This window comes from Lepidochelys kempii, chromosome 16 (assembly GCF_965140285.1).
Source record: "Lepidochelys kempii isolate rLepKem1 chromosome 16, rLepKem1.hap1, whole genome shotgun sequence".
NCBI classification, from domain to species: domain Eukaryota; kingdom Metazoa; phylum Chordata; order Testudines; family Cheloniidae; genus Lepidochelys; species Lepidochelys kempii.
The window spans coordinates 12,324,739-12,342,422 of NC_136395.1; the positions used below are offsets into that span (position 1 = coordinate 12,324,739).

The 17,684-nt window shown below is 42.5% G+C and overlaps 1 protein-coding gene across 3 annotated transcripts in view; it reads left to right on the forward strand.

Annotated features, from left to right (window-relative positions):
- Positions 1-17,684, forward strand: part of PAPPA (pappalysin 1) — a 228,169-nt gene that overhangs the window by 5,218 nt on the left and 205,267 nt on the right. For 2 of the 3 annotated variants that reach the window (XM_073313935.2, XM_073313938.1), the window contains exon 1: positions 5,544-6,340. In XM_073313935.2, coding sequence (XP_073170036.1) covers positions 5,944-6,340 — 397 coding nt within the window. In that variant the 5' untranslated portion in view covers positions 5,544-5,943. Of the gene's footprint in view, positions 1-5,543; positions 6,341-17,684 lie in introns of those variants that run through there. The other variant, XM_073313934.2, reaches the window with a different exon arrangement.

The following is a 17,684-nucleotide window of genomic DNA, read 5'->3' on the forward strand; positions in this document are numbered from 1 at the left end:
AATCCTGACCCTCTTGAAGTCATTTGGTAGTTTTACCTTTGGCTTCATTGGAGCTAGGATTTCACCTACTGAGTCCATACTGAACAGAATATTGCTAAAAGCTGTGGCATAAAACTAAAAGGAGAATCTTTGATTTAAAATGATTTTCAGAATCATCCCCTGTTGTGTTACTTCAGTGTAAATGCAGAATAATCCCACAGCTAGGGTTGCCAGTTTTGATTGGCCTATTCCTGGAGGTTACTGGAGTTGCTCAGGATTTACACTGGTGTACTAAGGGCAGAATTTGGCCCATCGTTTATATAATCTATGGCAATCAAAATTTCTTTTCATTATAACCACAATGGAATAGAATTCAACTTATTACTCACCCTTCTACCTCCCAAAAAACTGTAGAATTTATTTAATGAATGTAATGAAGAAAAAACAAACAGAGAATACATACTATCATTGGAAATGTGATATTTCATGAGAGAAATTTGAAGGATAAAGTAACTGAATTCCAAACAAACAGGCTGATCAGCATATCAGGGAAATGTACTTTTCTGCAGGAGAGAAGTTTAAAGTAAAAGTTTGCAGCCATGACTGACCCCTTTATAAAGTGATCAATATAGTTTTTAACTTTGTAATTTATTGCAATTCTTAATTGTTTTGTAGATCAAGCAACATGTTTAAAATTCACAAGAGGCTATATAAAGTAAACGGCATGTGTGCATTTGTATATGGAGTAACTGAGGAAATTACAGTTGGTGAGTCTTTTATCCAGGAATCTTCTTCTCATTCCAAAGCATCTCTGCCGAGCCTGGGAGCAGTATAGTGGTGCCATTGATTCCTGTCCATGGCTTGTTCTGCCACTAAGCCCAGACTGGGCATGTCCTGGTATACAATGTCCTGCCATCTACTCAGAGATCTGCTTCTAGGTCTGAATGTCCTTTTTTGTGTTTGCATCATTTTCTTTGGCATCCTATCATCTATTTGTCTTCTACAGTGTCTCCACCATCATAATCTTTTTTTTTAAATTGCAGCCCATTCAGTACCCTGATTTTACATCCTACTTTCTTTCTGACATCTTAAAATAATTCCACTTTATATCTGCCATCTTCCAAAGAACTCTCATCTCTACTGCCTCCAGCCTTCTGACGTCTGTTTCATTTAATGAAGCTGCTTCCAGACCATAGAGTAATACTGTTAGCACACTGGTTTGGTAAATTTTCACTTTGATACAAAGTCTAATATTTTTATCAGTCCATAATTCCATCAACTTCTGCGCAGCACTTGTTGGTAAGGCACGTCTTCCTTTAACCTCCGTGGTGATGGAACCATCGATAATGATCAAACTTCTTAGACGCGCACAAGGTTTCACTTCTTCAGTGACGTCACAGCTGCTGCATTTCAACAATTTATCTACAGTTTCTCCTCCAAGATACAACCACTTTGTCGTCTTGGCATTTATCAGTCCACATTCAGTATACCTATTTTTCAAAGTAATGAAGAAGATCATCATTAATGAAGACATGTCTGCCAGTGGTATGATGTTGTGTGCATAAGATAAAGAGCTTACCATTAGATCAGCAGTTCTCAAACTGTGGCTTGGGACCCCAAAGTTGGCCCAACCTCATTTTAATGGGGTTACCAGGGCTGGTGTTAGACTTGCTGGGGTCCGGGCTGGAGCCGAAGCCCCAAAGTCTGAGCCCCACTGCCTGGGGCCAGAGCCCCAGGGCTTCAGCCCTGGGTGGCGGGGTTCAGGCTTTGGCTTCAGCCCTGGGTGCTGGGGTTCAAGTTACAGGTACCCCGAACCGAGGCTGAAGTCCTCGGGCTTTGGCTTTGGTCCCCCTGCCTGGGGCGGCGGGGCTCAGGTGGGCTCAGGTTTTGATCCCTCCTCCTGGGGTCATGTAGTAATTTTTGTTGTCAGAAGTGCGTCATGGTGCAATGAAGTTGGGATGATCTAGAGCAGGGTTTCTCAATGTCATGCCCTCCAACTCATCTACCATTCTTAATGTCCAATTTAAGAACCTAACAAAAAGTGATGGGATTCCATGCTTCCTTGTTTTACACCAAATTTGACCTGAACCAGTTGCCTGTTTTTTCTCCAATTCTTAAAGCATTACAGGAGTATTCATACATAACTTAGTAATATCCAGTAAAAACGGGGATATAATAGCAGTAGCTTAATGTTTTAGGTTAGCATATTTATACACTATTTTGAATACACAGCAACAGGCAGTAAAGGATCCATAACAATGGAACTTTGATGTGAATTGTATGCAGGTAACTAAGGCAGGGTGTAAACTTTATGTCACATGCACTCATTTTCAAATAATATGGAGATTAAGTAAAGATGGACAACTTGTTAAAGAAGAAAAATTAGAATCCCTTTTTTGAAAAATTGGCAATGAGCCCACATCAGCCTCACCCACTCCCAGTGTTCTTTTGCCATTGTTTTCATTTTTGCTGTGCCTCTGTATTTCTTGGTTCCACCGGGATCAAATTTGGAAATGTCCAAATCTCAGGAAGGAGGCTTTTTCTATTCCGGTGATTCTGGCCCAACTGGCAGCCAAAATCTCACGAGAAATGCAATTTTTAGGAGATTGCTAGCCCAGATTATAGTTCAGAGCTTTCAAGTATGGCACAGCTCTGATGCTGTTCATGTGCACAAGGTTGAATTTCATTTGTTGTGAGAAAGGGAAGCAGGATTTGATGCATAGGCTAAGGGAATCCTATTAAGATGTTTGGTTTGGTTTGGATGGGTTGTTTACTCATTTGCTTTTTCTAAAAAAAATTCTGGAACATGCGTATTTGTTATATCTTACTTTTTTGTTTACATTTTCTTTAAGTCTTTGTCGTAGAGCTGGTCAATACTTGGAATTTCCAAATTAGAAAAAAAAGTTAAAATTTGGAATTTCCCACCAAATGAAAATTCCTTTTCAGAAATATTGAAACAACTTTAACAAAAGGTTTCATTTTGATAATGCTGCAATGGTTTGTTTTGACTTTATTATTTGGACTTTTATATAATATATTTTCATCTAATCATCAAAACAATGAATTTGAAATGGAACATTTCGACACTTTTTCATCTAAATATTTCAGCGAAATCAATACGTTCATGTGAAATGTTTTGATTTCATTGAATCACCATTTTCTGATGGAAAATTATTGCATTGGAAATTGTGTGACCAGCTCTACTTAGGCCTTTTATTACTAAGTACTGCCCTTGCAGACCCTACTCAGGCAAAATTCCCATTGATGTCTGTGGGAGTTTTCCGAGTGGATAGGGCACTGGGTTGGGAATCTGGAGGACTTGTTTTTTATTCCTGGATCAGCCACTGATCTGCTGTGTGATCTTGGGCAGGTTCATTTCATTTCTTTATACCTCTGTTTTCCCCTCCCACCATCCATCTTGTCTATTTAGGTTGTAGACTCTTTGGGACATGAACTGTCTTTCAGTATGGGTTTGTGTAGCACCTTGCACAATGGAGCCCTAGTCTCTATTAGGTCCTCTAGGTGCTACTGCAGTCCAGATTATAAATAATAATTTAATAAGGTACTCAGATTCAGCTCCAGATCCTCTCTGTAAAGTATGCGTGTAATTGAATGTGCCCTTTCTTTTTCTGTCATTTCTTGTATTGCAGTACTTGTGCATGATTATACCATAGCATGTGTTTTGATCAGTAATTGCTAATCTGTATCTGCCATACACAGATGTTGTGAGGCTTAATTCACAAGTACCTGTGTTGCATTTTGAGGTCCTTGCATGGAAAATGATATAGACTTACAAGGGTGGTTGGTTGGTTGGTTGGTTGTTTTTTTTCCTTTAGATAATTATCCCAATTCGGGCTAATGCCTGGGAGACCCTTGACCTGGTTAGAGCAGTGCTGAGCATCTGCAGTGCCATACTGACTTCCATGATACCCTTTGGATGCCCAGCACCTCTGAAATTCTGGTCCCCATTGTATATTCCTGAATATTTGCAAATTAGCACGTAAACAAAAAATCCTCGCATATATTCACATTAATAATAATTTTTAAAACATCTAGGTTACTGACTGAAAGAATTGATTTTAGTTACTTTTTACATATGTATTCTAGATGTAATCATCTATCGTGAAACTTCTTCTTATACTAGTAGTATAATATGTCGAAGCAACGAGGTCATAATAATTGGAGATTTCACTGCAGCGACTCTGTTTTAAATGTTTGCAGAAGAACAAGGCGGCTAGTATTTTGGGGGAGGTTAGTGAGAGTTGTTGGGTTTGTGAGTTAATGTAGTGGGAGGTAACCAGGCTGTAGCATACTTTTTGTGAATGGAATAGTAGCCTATGGATTTATAATGTACTACTGCTAACTCATTTCCACTTAAGTATTTAGAAAAATCCTTTTTGTTGCCATCAGGGGGAGCTTTTGAGATCTTTCAAGAGTGACTATATATATATTTAAAAAAAAAAAAGAAAAGAGGGGAAAAAAAAAAGAAAAGAAAAAAACGTCCCAGCTCAGAAACAGAGATCCACAAACCAGCAAGCAGCCAGAATCTTACCTGGCTACAACTAAGCCAAGGAAACCAGAGGAGCTGAATTCCTTAGATTTGAAAAATCAGCCAATTGAGAGAGGATTTTTTTAATCAATCAAAAATAAAATTAATAATTTTTATTATTTAAAAAAAAACCCAAACCAAGAGTCTTTGGGAGCATTCAAAAGGCAAACCCTGCTCTGCTGCTACAGCTTCTGGAAAGCAAATGCTCTTCAAACAGCTTCACTCCTTTTTGCTCCTGATGATCGGATGGGGACCTTTGATGCAACATTTGGATTAGCTGCACACAACTGCACTGAGGGGGACCACAAAAGGGGGAGCCTGGCTGATTGCATAACTTTAAGAAAATAGTAAGAGGGAAAGAAAGAATTAGAGAGAGAGAGTGAAAAAGAGAAAGAAAGAAAGCAATTTTTAAAAAAAATCTGAGAATCAAGTTTCAAGACTCTTTATGTGCTGCAGAGGAGCATGAGGTTTACCAGCAAAGTGCAAAGGGGAGCCTGAGAGGAGAAATAGCTTACTCTTTTGCCAAGAGAAAACATAGGAATGTGTGTTTTGGGCTGGACTGAGGAGGAAAGCTGGGGAGATTGCAGAAAGGGGTGCAGGATTTTTATCACATTGGTACCTTCACATTAATTGCCCTCTTTAAAAAAATAAATAAAAGAGGAAAGAGGGGAGGGAAAAGAACAGAAGGGAAGAAGGGGGGGGGGAAGAAATCAGCAAAAGTGTTTGAGACTCTGGAGCTATCTGCCCCTTCAAGCTGATTGATTAGTCATGATCCCTGCAGTTTTAATGGGAATCATTCAATTGGGAAGGTGGAGCACCCTTGAGTAGATTAGCATATTCTTGTTTACTCATCTTCTGAGGGGCTTTTTCTCTTTTCTTTCATTTTGTAGAGAAGAAGGGAGGGGGGAGAGGTTGGGGGGGGGAAGGAGGGGGTTGTGGCTTATGTTATAAAGGAGCCAAAAATAAATAGATTAGAGCATCTTTTGGGGGGGAGGGAAATCAGTGGGTCTGTGTCTTGGAGAAAGCTGGGTTTTTTTGTTTTTTTGTTTTTTTAAGAAGAAAAAAATAAAGGGAGCAAAATCCAGCAGAGAAAAGAAGAGAGAGAGGAATTCCAGCTGTGGAGGAATAGAGAAGAAGAAGACAGATAGAGTAGGAAGAACAGAGAAATACATTTTAACCCAGGAGGAGTTTTGTTTTTGTTTTTTTGTTTTATTTTATTTTAAAAGGGGAAAAAAAATCTACAACCAGGAAAGAAAGAAAGGAAGAAAAAAAGAAAAGAAAAAGAAACTGAGAAGGGTTATAAAAAGAGCAAATACCCAAGAAGGGTGAACAGGAGAAGAAAGTCAAGGCAAGGAGGAGCCCAAAGCTGGCAGATCGGGAGGATTTGCAGGGGAGAAGGGGGGGGAAGATTGGAAATGCAGCTCTGGAGTTTGCTGCTGCCTCTTGCGCTTCTTTGTACAGCCGTAGCCAGTGGACCCGAATGTGGGATGGACGAGCGCTCCCGCAGGGCAAGGAGGGACACCAGGCACACCCGCCAGAGCCGCTACACCGCCCCGGGCACCTGTGCCACCAGGCTAGCCCGAGGCAGGCGTTCCACTGCTCGTCTGGAGCCTCTGCCTGTCCCCCGCAGGAGGCAACAGCGGGAGGTAAAGGGCGAAGAGGATTCCCTTACCCCAAGCAGGGCGCTCTATTTCAGTGGACAAGGTGATCAGCTGCGGCTGAAAGCAGATATTGAGCTGCCCAGAGATGCCTTCACTTTGCAAGTGTGGCTGAGAGCTGAAGGAGGACAGAGATCACCAGCTGTCATTGCAGGTAGGTAGTTCCCTGTGCTTGTAGCATCCCTTTTATATTTCACACGTCTGCAGAACAGCCGACTGTAGGCACGCGCGTGTGTATAATGTGTGAACGTATGTTTAAATGTGTGTGTGTATATATACGTGTGTGTGTGTGTACCTCTGTATACATATACATGTACTGATGTATGTATACACGTTTGTGTGTTTATTAGAGATATCTCTACATTTGATGAACTAGAAACTCAACAAACTGTCTAAAAGTGTATGTGTGTGTGTATACATATATATATACAGTTAAGTAAACTTTTGCCAGTAGCGATGGCATTATTCCAAATAGCCTCTTTATTTTTAAATCAATGTACAAATGGGAAGGCGAGTACTTTCTATACGTTTCTAATTTAATTTGATAAGGAAAAATAGAACTGTAGGAAGTGTGTGTGTGTGTGTGTGCACAATTCATGCATATGTAATTTGTTTGTGTGGGGATGTGCATGTGAGGATCCTATTTGATTTCCTTGGATTTTATTAGCTTTTCCGTTTATTTCCGCTGTTACCTTTTTAGACACTAGGTTAGCACGTGGTTCCAAAAAGCTGTAAAGGAACTTTTGGCTATTGTGAAGCCTCAGTAGTCAAATTTAGTTCATAAAGTTCCCAGCCCCTCAACACTCAGCTAGTACTTGACTGGCACAGCATCTAGAGGATGTTTTTAGTATTTTTTTTTCTCCCCTTCGAAATCACAAGTGTAACACACATAATTGTAAGGTCAAATTGCCCTATGAAATTGTTTAGCGCTGAGACCAGTTATTGAGCTAAGCTGTCCGATCATGACAATAATGAGGAGTATTGCACTTTTCTTATTTAAAACTTATGAGCCCATCAGGGATTTGTGTTCTTTTTCTTTCCCCCTCCCTCCCTCTGCTTTAGTGCTAAAGTGCGGTGAAGCTGCCATAAAATTGGATACTTTTGACAAAGTAGAAGGTTTATAAACACTCATAATCGCTGAAACATTCATCTTTGCTCTGAAGGAAGCTGTAGAAAATGGAAATGCCCTTTAAACAAAACAAAACCAAACAGGGGAGGAGACACGGGATGGGGGGGGTGCAGAGAGGAGGACATATTTTATAGTTCTTTTGGCAAGGAGATTCCCTGAAAGTACAATTTTTCCATGTCGTAGGATGCCTTAAAGAGACAGTGAGGGTTTTCCCTTCCCCTTTAACTAGAGTCATTTCCTACAAGAGACCAGCGGATGCTTTTCTTCTTCTTGATATAGTCACTGATCAGCCTTTAGGGCTGCTTTCCTCCTGCTCCCCTGCCACATTCCATTCTTTTATTTCCTTTCTCTTGACTGCACTATACTTGACCTATGGGATTGTTGTCACTCAAGAAAGTCTCTTCCTTCTCAGGAAAAAAACAAAAACAAAGCAGACTCGGCAGCAAATTGCTTTAATTTTCCCCTGTGTCCAGCTGTTGTGTTCACTTTTAAGGAGGTGAATGCGGTGCGTTTGTCAGAGTATGAGACATTGAGCGCTGTAGCTCACGAAAGCTCATGCTCAAATAAATTGGTTAGTCTCTAAGGTGCCACAAGTACTCCTTTTCTTTTCGCAAAGACAGACTAACACGGCTGTTACTCTGAAACCTGAGCATAGATTGTATTTCCTTCTGCCTATGGTAAGGAAAAAAGCTGGAGTCCAACTACGAAGGAGAGATGAGTGATCTCAGGCAAGGAAAAGATTAGATTATCACCATTCCCCATTATTTATTATTCCCCCTCCTCCCTTATTCCTAATCTTGATTTACAACAGTAGGTCTGAAATTGCTTCCCTTTCAAGTGGAGAAAGACAGAGTCTAGGTTTACACTGATATTGTCAATGAAAATGCAAAGCAAATACATACATTTATTTAATCAAACCCCGGAAGCACTGTTTCACAAGAATGTGTAATCCACATGATGAGGGAGCTAGATACACACACGCACAAAGATTGTTCGTAGTAAAGTAAACTATTTTAATTGGATAGGGGAGGTTAAGTTCTTGCTTGTATAAAACACCTGACCTGTTTTATGCACGGAAATGACCTTCCACTAGAAAAGAAATGCCCCAGTTTAGAACCATAAAGCTTGTAGCTTTACTCCAGAGAATGCTGACTCTTTTTTTTTTAAACTCCACCCCCCCCCCCGAAGAGGAGCCAGGTTTGGCTGTGTGTGTAAACACCTGGAATAGATCCAAGGAGGAACTCGCCTGGAGTATCCTCCACACACTAACGGTCTCCCAGACCTGCAGCAAGCTTAGGGAGAGATTAGACTCTTCCCTGAATGAGGAAATCAAGGGTTCCAGGTGCCCAGAAACTTGGCTTTCTCATTTTCACTCGTTTTGGATGTGACAGATTTAGGACTCTGATTCTGCCCTACGAGTCACATTGGTGTGACCCCACGGAAGTCAGTAGTCTGTCTAGCCACTAAAACGTGAGCAGAGATGGGGCCAAATTCACTGCTGGTATAAGTGGCAGTCTTGGCCCCTTCAGTCTATTCTTGTCTTTACTACTGATATGTTGTGGGGAGGAGAGGGAGTCAGTGGGGTTGCACAGGATGTAAATAAGGGCAGAATATTACCTCAGTGAAACGAAACCTCTCATTTTCTTTAGTATCCTTCCTATCACTTCCTCTGCCCTCCCTCACCAAACCTTCTCTTCTCTCTCTTCGCCCCCCACCCCCCCTGTTCCCCCCGCACCCCACTAGTTCAATCCCGGATCTTAAAATATTCATTGCTCCATTTGCAGGCCACGGTCAATAACGTGCCCATAGGGGAGATTGGATGTGCACTGAATTCATTCATTCTAGATCTCAGGTAGAAGCCAGGTTGCCATCAGTTTCTCCAAGTGAGCCCTGAGAGATAAGGAGCTTCTGTATTTCAGGCTAAAGGGAGCTTCCGTGCTGCTCAGAAGCCAAATTTCCTTGTGTCACCCTTTGCTGCTATATTCAATTTATTTTTATGAATGCCTAATTTTATAGAGCTACTATACTGGTTAGTCATCACTTTGAGCCACCTCCTCTCACCCCCGTCTCTGATGGTAGGTGGCCCTTGGTACCAGAGTCTGCCGATTTTCAGACTGCTTTGCAGCGATGTTATTTCTGCCCTGCTTGGATTCATGGATATCAGTTCTGGCATTTTGCGAAGCAAAGCTGTGGAGAAAATTGCAGTTTGACCCACGAATATGTGCAGTGCAAAACCCCAGCCTCAATTGCCCAGAGATAGACTCAGAGCATGGAATATCCCTTCGCTACGCCAGCCCATACAGCATACACACATGCAGCACAGGTGACCTCACAAACACCACACAGTCAGGTCGCACAGCGGTTGCAGAGACACCCCCTCCCCCACATCCTGCATCACAAACGCATTCACACACACATGCTCAAACAATGCTTTATGATTGCTTTCAAAGGCTGCAATAATCTCTAATGCAACCCTTTTGACGACGGGATGTATTTCTCGTGCATAAACGAAGGAGTTAATTTAACCAGGTTAAACCGGGGTGACCGTTAATCCGGTTGGATTACCTAAAATCAACACAATACATAGACTGCAATGCGCAGTTGACCCTGCTTCTGTTGGACTCAAAGATAGTCCAGTTCTACAATGGAAATACATTTCCACCCTGAGAATTGCTAAGAAATGGGCTCCTCCTGGCTTGTTCCTGCGTGTGTGTTGTTGGTAGAAAGCTCAAGAGTTGGATGACCTGTATTTTGCTAGCAGTGTGACGTTGACTCTTTAAGAGGTAGGAGCTGAGAGGATTGTGTGAATGATCAGACGTGGGAGCTGGAGTAAAAAGGCGTGCCTGCTCTGAAGAGTAAAAGTTATTTGTGTTTTGTTTTCTTTTTTTCCCCTTCACTCACATACACTCTCTCTCTCTCTCTCTCTCTCTCTCTGTCTGTCTCTATCCCTCTGGCTGCCAACAGAGAGCATGATCCCAAGTTAATAGCGCTTCATATGTAAGGGAGTGCCTGTGTTTTCCCAGCTTCCCTCTTTGGTGAACACACAACTGCAGCAGAATCCAAGGGGAAAGAAATGCCAAAATCAGCGCACAGTGGAGCTCTTTTAAAGTCACAGCCTCAGTGTGCCGTAAGCCATTTGAGAAATGCCTCCAGCAGGGTTTCAACAAATGGGTTAATCTGAAGGTACACAAGGGATACACAGTAGCTCTCCAGCGTTCAAACAGCGGCATCAGAGCAGGTCGACAAGCAGTTTCATATCCATGGAATTTCCTCCTATAATTATTAATCTGCTCTCAGATTGATCCACTTTCACTGGACTCCATGAGTGGGGTGAAATGGTGGTGCTTTTCCAGCCAGCCGATTTTATAGCAGGTGCACTTTCAGCTGAGTGACTGCTTCTGCACAGATGCTATGCTTGATAGCCGCCCATACGAAGCAGATAAGTAGGTAATGTAGTACCAAAACGGACAGATAACGCCGCATCTTTTGTTCTTCAACAGCCTGCAGTCTTTCACTTGCATGGATTTGTAATTGGGTTTTTTTTAAAAAATCAAATCTCTGTTTTTTTTATTACCATAGAAAGAAAGAACCATGTGTGACATGTGTGAGTCCCATCACTTACTGCATTGCTGGAAGGGGCTCTGATACCAAGGTGATGGGCATGGTATAAGGAATAAAACAGAAAGGGCTGGGTAGGGCACCAATATACTGTGTTTTTTTCTGTTTATCTGCATAATAGGTGCAGCCTGGCAAGCAGTGGTAACACAGTCTTCCACCAAGATGCTCTGCCAATGCTGCTAAACCCTGACCTGAATCAACCACCTGTGGGGTGAGAGGATAAATCGGTCTGACTCCATAGTGCACTGTATTTTTGGCCATTCGGCTCAAGGGTTCAAATCGGTAGTGCCAATTTTGGTGGCAGTTTTGTGCCATGGATATCTGGCCACTGAGATTAGGATTACTTACTCATTTCAAAATAGCCACTGATGGCTTGTCATTTTAGCAACACTTCGGTGCTTTTGTGATTTATTTCATTCTGAGAGCAGAAATAGGGATGGGGGATGGGAGAAGACAGCAACATTGGGGTGGGGAGTTGCAAAACCTCATACTTGTTTGGGGGGAAAGCCATGGGGGGGTTAAAATACTTTTTCCCCTCCACCTGTCTCTCACCTCCCCTAGTGGAGGCAAGGTAGAACCGGGGAAGGGAGGAAAGTTTGCCAAAGCTTGAGAAGGCTTTCAGTTCTAGAACCCAGAGAGTATTTAAAGGTCCTGACGTTTGGGTTCTGCTGGCTACTCAAGCAGTCAGACCACCATATTCAGGAGAGTAGTTTAGGAAAGAGTTTACAATTCTGGCTTTGCTAATAAATAGAGTAATTGTAAATAAAGGAGGAATGGTGGTCATGGTGGTGCGTGAGTGGAGGGGAGGGAGGGCTGTGCATATGTAAAGGGTGGTAAATTAAGGCTCCCAAATGCTGAGGTTTGTCACAGGGTGAGCTGATTCCCTCAAGTCCCATATAGGATTTGTACCCAGAGCTTGTGACAGGACTACACTCCGTAAGGCAAGCCTGTGGCTCAGAGTACATCGACACAGCAAATGCTGTGCTTAGGCTAGCTTACCTGAGCTAGCTTGAATCCAGCTAGCATGGGTAACAAGAGCAGTGAAGAGAGCACAATGCCGGATTTCGAGGAGGCTAGTGAGCCAAATACATGCCCAGGGTCTATCCTATTGGGATCCAGGAAGCGGAAGCCCGCCCGCTACTAAAGGACCTCCCCCCAGCCTAAGGGGAGTATCCACAGGTCCGGGATTCCAAGTGAGTATGCGGGGCAGCTAAAGATAAAACAGGGACAGGAGTGAGGTCATGGGGCTAAATGAAGGGAACCGGACGGGGACACCGAGCAGAGAACCCCAGACAGCGCCCACTGCTCCTCGAAGGTGTCAAGGGAGCCAGCGGACGCCGCCCAGAGGAACTCCGCCCGGATGCGTGAGCGGCCAGAGGAGCAGAAATAGGCCCCACAGTCACAGGAGACTCCGTAGGCCAACCTCCTCTCCCTGGTTTGTAGATAGCCATTTTGGCCAGGGCTAGGAGGAGGTTGACAAGGAGGTCCCGTGACTTCGTGGGGCCATGCTAGGCTGTTACTCCTGCTCTGAAGCCCAAGCCGCGCTGTCATCACTGCTGTTACCCACTCTAACTGGATTCAAGCTCGCTAGTGCACAGCTTTTGCTTTGTAGGCATACCCTGAGAGAGGGAGGTCTGCAGAAAGTGAGCTGCAGGGACAAGGGCTGGCAGGCCCATATAGGCAGAAGGACCCTGGGAGAGTTTCGTGTATAAGGGAGTCACTTAGTCTCTATCTGTGAAATGGGGATATTATTTTCTTTCTCCTGCCCCTTTGTCTGTCTTCTCTATAGAGATTGTAAGCTCTTTGTGGCAGTCTTTGTCATGGATTTGTCCAAAGCCTGGCACAATAAGTTCTGTTCTTTGGTACGGCCTCTAGACACCACTGTAATACAAATCAATAATATGAATAATGTCTTTTCTTCCTGAAATCACTCATTATATCCCAAATAGTCCTGAAGCAATGCTTCATGTAGCATTGTATGTCTTTCATTTCCATCTTTTCTACTAAATACTAGCCTGGAAATAACAACCCTTCTATTCTACGTATTAAAAAAAATACTGCAGTATTTTACAGCCATGGCCCTGCACACTACAGGTTTGTTACTGCTTTGTTTGGGACAATGAATGAAGACTGCTCCAGTGTTTGTTTTTTTATAAGTGTAACATCTAAAAATAAGTGTCACAGCCTGATTCTGAACTGATGCCAGTGTAAATCTGTAGTAATTCCCTTACATTGGTGTAAATGAGATGTGAATTTCTTTATTTTTATCACAGCTTTCTGTAGGTGGGGAAAAATTCCTGGCTATTCTATTAATTCCTGCTCACCTTTAACCCCCTTCTATTCTTCTCTCTTTCTCTTACACACACACACACACACACACACACACACACAATTCCCAAAGCCCTTTTGATTTTTCTCGGATCAATAGAGCATTTAAACTCCAGTCATAAAGGAAAGAAAGCTTGTTTATTCTTCTAAATTGTTTGACACAAGTGAAGGATCCTGTAAACTCCGTGGGTTTCATTTAATGCATGTGTTTGATATACATTTCAAGCTCCACAAAGCCATACATAAAAGAAGGCATTATTACAATGGCCCATTGGGAGGAAAATCTGTGAAGAGTGTAAAAGCAGTGGGGGGGGAAAATGAGGGTTAGCCCAAAGGATGAAAAGAAAACGAGAGAGAAGCTTGAGACGGTTCCCAGAATCACTGATTCTGCCACGCTTATTCAGGTTGATCGTAATAGAACTTCTCGCCGAGTAAACTACTGCTCCATCTCAATAAGGTTGACTGACCCTGACCCTATAGACACAAATTCTATCATCAAGATTGTCAAAGTGTATAAATATGATCGGCCAGATGCTTAAATGGTGCAAATTAGTATAGCTCCATTGACTTCTGTTTACACCAGCTGAGGATCTGTCATGAGGGACCTGAAGTCAAAGGAAAGACAGGAAGATTGATATCAGTGGGCTTTCGATCAGGCACAAGGATTGTAAAGAGAACCTTTTGTGTCTTGTTCCCCTTCTGCATCTCTGCAGGAGAGTTAACATCCATTGGTTTCCTGCCCTATCTTGCATATAGGAGCTGGACTAGAAGGAGAAAATCACAAAGCCCTCAACATCAGAATAATTGGCGAGAGGAAGAAGTGGTTTTTGTTGTAATCCAAATCCCATTATGGCCTCTGTCTCTTCCAAGCTATTTTTTTCATGGTTAAAATAAGTATTTATTCAAAATACACGATCCAATTTTCATGTCTGCTGGATGATGTAAGTGTGTAACTTTCCTGATCAATCCCTCTGCCCTCTCATATGACCATCATATTCTGGGTTCTTCCCTGACTATCTGGGGTCCTTGATTCCCCCTTATTTCCTTCCTTCCTGATAGGCAGAGTTTCAGTCTCTTTGCCTTTTGCCTGACCAGCAGATACCATGTATGTGGTGTTGTTTTAGCTGTGTTGGTCCCTGGATATTACAGAGACAAAGTGGGGGAGGTAAAATCTTTTATTGAAGCTCTGCATAAGCTGGAAAGCTTGTCTCTGTCACCAACAGAAGTTGTGGTCCAATAAAAGATATTATCTCACCTACCTGGTCTCTCTAAGTAAAAAACATCTGTTGAATAACCTTGAGCTCTTCAAAGTTCTGTTCATCTTTCACCACATGATGGTAGTGCACCATATGCCTCGAGGGACAACTCTTTGGTTGATGCTTAAGAGTATTTGCCACTCCTTGTTTGAAATCTACATGGTGGGTGGGTGCGGGCAAGTGCATGTGTGTGTCTTCCTGGAATTATTGATCTTACCCAGTTTACTATCCACCCTACTGCTATATGAATATGGAACAAGCAGTCACTTGAATTGCCTGCACCCTTCCAACAATGGGGGTGAAGTGAAACTGAGAAGCATGGGATGTGGTTTGAGGGAGAGTCAGAGGCGATATTAGGTACCAGCTCACAATGATATGGTACCAGCTCACAAAAGCAAAAAGATTACTGTGTTAGAGTAGAAACCCAATCTGTCCTGGGCCAATTAACTCCTGAGGGCTGGTAGGCTTTCCTCACCTGCTTCTCTTGAGTGAGATTTAGGTCTCTTTTATCTCTTGCCCTTCCGTTCTACTGCAGTGATTTATTCTCTCTTTCTCTCTTTATATATATATGCATTAGATCACTTTCTCATACACATTTCCCTCCCCGTTGCTCATCCCCTCCAGCTCCATCTGATTCCCAGGGGTTTTCTGTGCAACTGGGAGAAGAGGAGGCCTGTTCCAGACACAAGTGCATCAGCTGCTGGCTCCATTTCTTCCTGTTTTTCCCTCCTCTCTTGGTGCTCAAGCAGTCAGAGTCAGGAAAGGACTCAAATAACTCAGGTTTTGGGTTTTTTTTTAATATTTAAGGGAGCAAGGGTTGAGGGAAATTATTACTCAGGGAGATGTGCGAATGTGTTTGATTACTGTCAGTTTTATTTATTTTTGAATGCAGGGGATTTTTCACTGACCCTGATTATTCTAGAGTTATTTTTTTATAATAACAATAACTGCACTTCTATACATTGTCCCGATCATTCAGGGATCTCAAAGCACTCTTCAAACAATGATATACTCCACAATTGTGAAGTTGGTATTGTCCTCATTTTACAGGCAGGGAAACTGAGGTAGAAAGGTGCTGTCACCGGGTGTCAATGACAGGTCCAGGAATAGAACCCAGCAGTCTTGTCTCCTGGTCTGCAGCTTTAGCTCTCTCTAGTGGTAGCATATGTTACTCCATAATCTGGGTTCTGTTCATTTAAAGTCAAGGCTAGGTCTCTAAATTCCTGTAGGACTTTTCCCTGCACCTGCTCAGATCTTACTAGGTCTTACTATACTTGTTGGTAAGCAGTGCAGTTCCAGTGGAGACTGGTGCAAAATCGTTCTTTCTAACATCACTTAGTTTAGTATGGTGGCAACAACTGAGAAAAGGGAAGGGGGAAGTGTAGATCATATTCACTGTTTGGAGAATGGGTAACATAAAAACAGAGATTGTTTGTTTTAAATTAAAATCTCAGATCCAAAGACCATGAAAGTCGTGGATGTTTAGATCCAAATTAATTGCCGTTATTTCTAACATGGAGCAGCCCCTGAACTTGGGAGAAGTGCAGATCCAATCCAAGCTTCTCAGATCAGACCCATCTCTAGTTAAAATAGGATAGTTTAATACTTTGGGGAAACCATTGGTTTATTCTGTGTATCAGAGAGTACATCTGTTTGCTGATAAGCTTTTTAGAAAAAAAACAGCTATAAGTGTTTGCCATCTACCCATTTCATGAGCCTTATTCTAAACAAATCAGCTCAGATTATGGGCCAGATTTTCAGCACCCAGCAGCTCCCATTATTCACAGTGGGACGTGTTGGGTGGTGAGCAGTTTGGAAATCCAGACAGAGATGGCTCAGGGGATTGTCAGTGGGTTAGAGCATTTCACTGCCTGTCATCGATTTGAATAGGGGTCTGGTTAATAGACACAGAAAGGTGTTTCCTTCTGATGGTTGTTCCGTGATTTACTGTTACATCAAATGTCCACAACCCCATGAACAACTGCATTTTTGTAGGCAGTGTCAACAGGGAAGCTAAGGATAGAATGAGCCATGAGACCAGACCAGTTAGAACTGAGGTGCCCAGGTAGACGCAGGGGACAGTTGCATTATTACTGTTTATTGTAGAATTCATGTGTTCTGTGGATGTTCTGTGGATGTTCTGTGAATGTTCTGTGGATGTTCTGTGAAACAGAAGGACTCTGTCTCTGGGGTTGTCAAAACAACACCCTTCACCAGCAATAGTTTAATTATCATTTTCAATGTAAACAAAACAAAAATTGGAGCCTTCACACAACTTAGCTCTTGAACGCAACATTAGGGAAGAGATGGAAAACTGGGAATCAAAGCTGAATGTTCACTGAGTATATTATGCACAGGATTTTGAAATGTGTGTTTGGCAGAGGAAAGGATAACCAGGGTGAGCCAGATTCTGCTGTTGAGTACATCAAAGTAAATCTGGAAGAACTCCATTGAAGTGGAGATCAATAGAGTTGCTCTAGATTTACACCTGTGTAGCAGAGTTTTGAGCCTAGAGGTGTAATTGTCAATGGGGAAACAATGTGCCAAAGTCTGTCTCCCCCCACCCCACCCCGGGGTCTCCCTGAGACTCTGTTTGCTGAGGATGATTTAATCAGGGTGTGTGTTCGTTCTGGTGATGCAGTGGGAAGCATTTGTACAGCACGGGGTTGCTTTTCTTTCTGAAGTATTTTCTTCATGTACCTATGGTATTCCCCCTAGCCTTGTAAAATCACACCATATACAGTTCACACAATAAGCCCGTTGTGTCGCTGACAACAAACACATGTAAACTCGGCTCTCAAGTCTTCTCGCCACAAACTGTTTTCCCTCTCTAATGTCCCAAATCCAGTAATAATATTGCCTCTTCTGTTTACAAACACAAACCCCAGGAGGAAGTCCAGAAGGTAGTTAATGAAAGGCAGCCATAGACTCGTCCCGAGGCTGGGGGTTGGAACCAGCAAGGTTACTGGATGTTTCCTACTGTGCATCTGCTTATGGACGTCTCTTTGACAGTATGTCTACCAGTGTATTTATGCGGGATGTGGAAGGAGGAGAGAAGCAAGCTGCTTCTAGCATCAATTCATTTTTAAAGATGTGTCAACCCAATAACCATTCAAGGTCCCAAAAAAGAAAAAAAAGATATTTGTTGAGATTGTAGTAGCCTATGT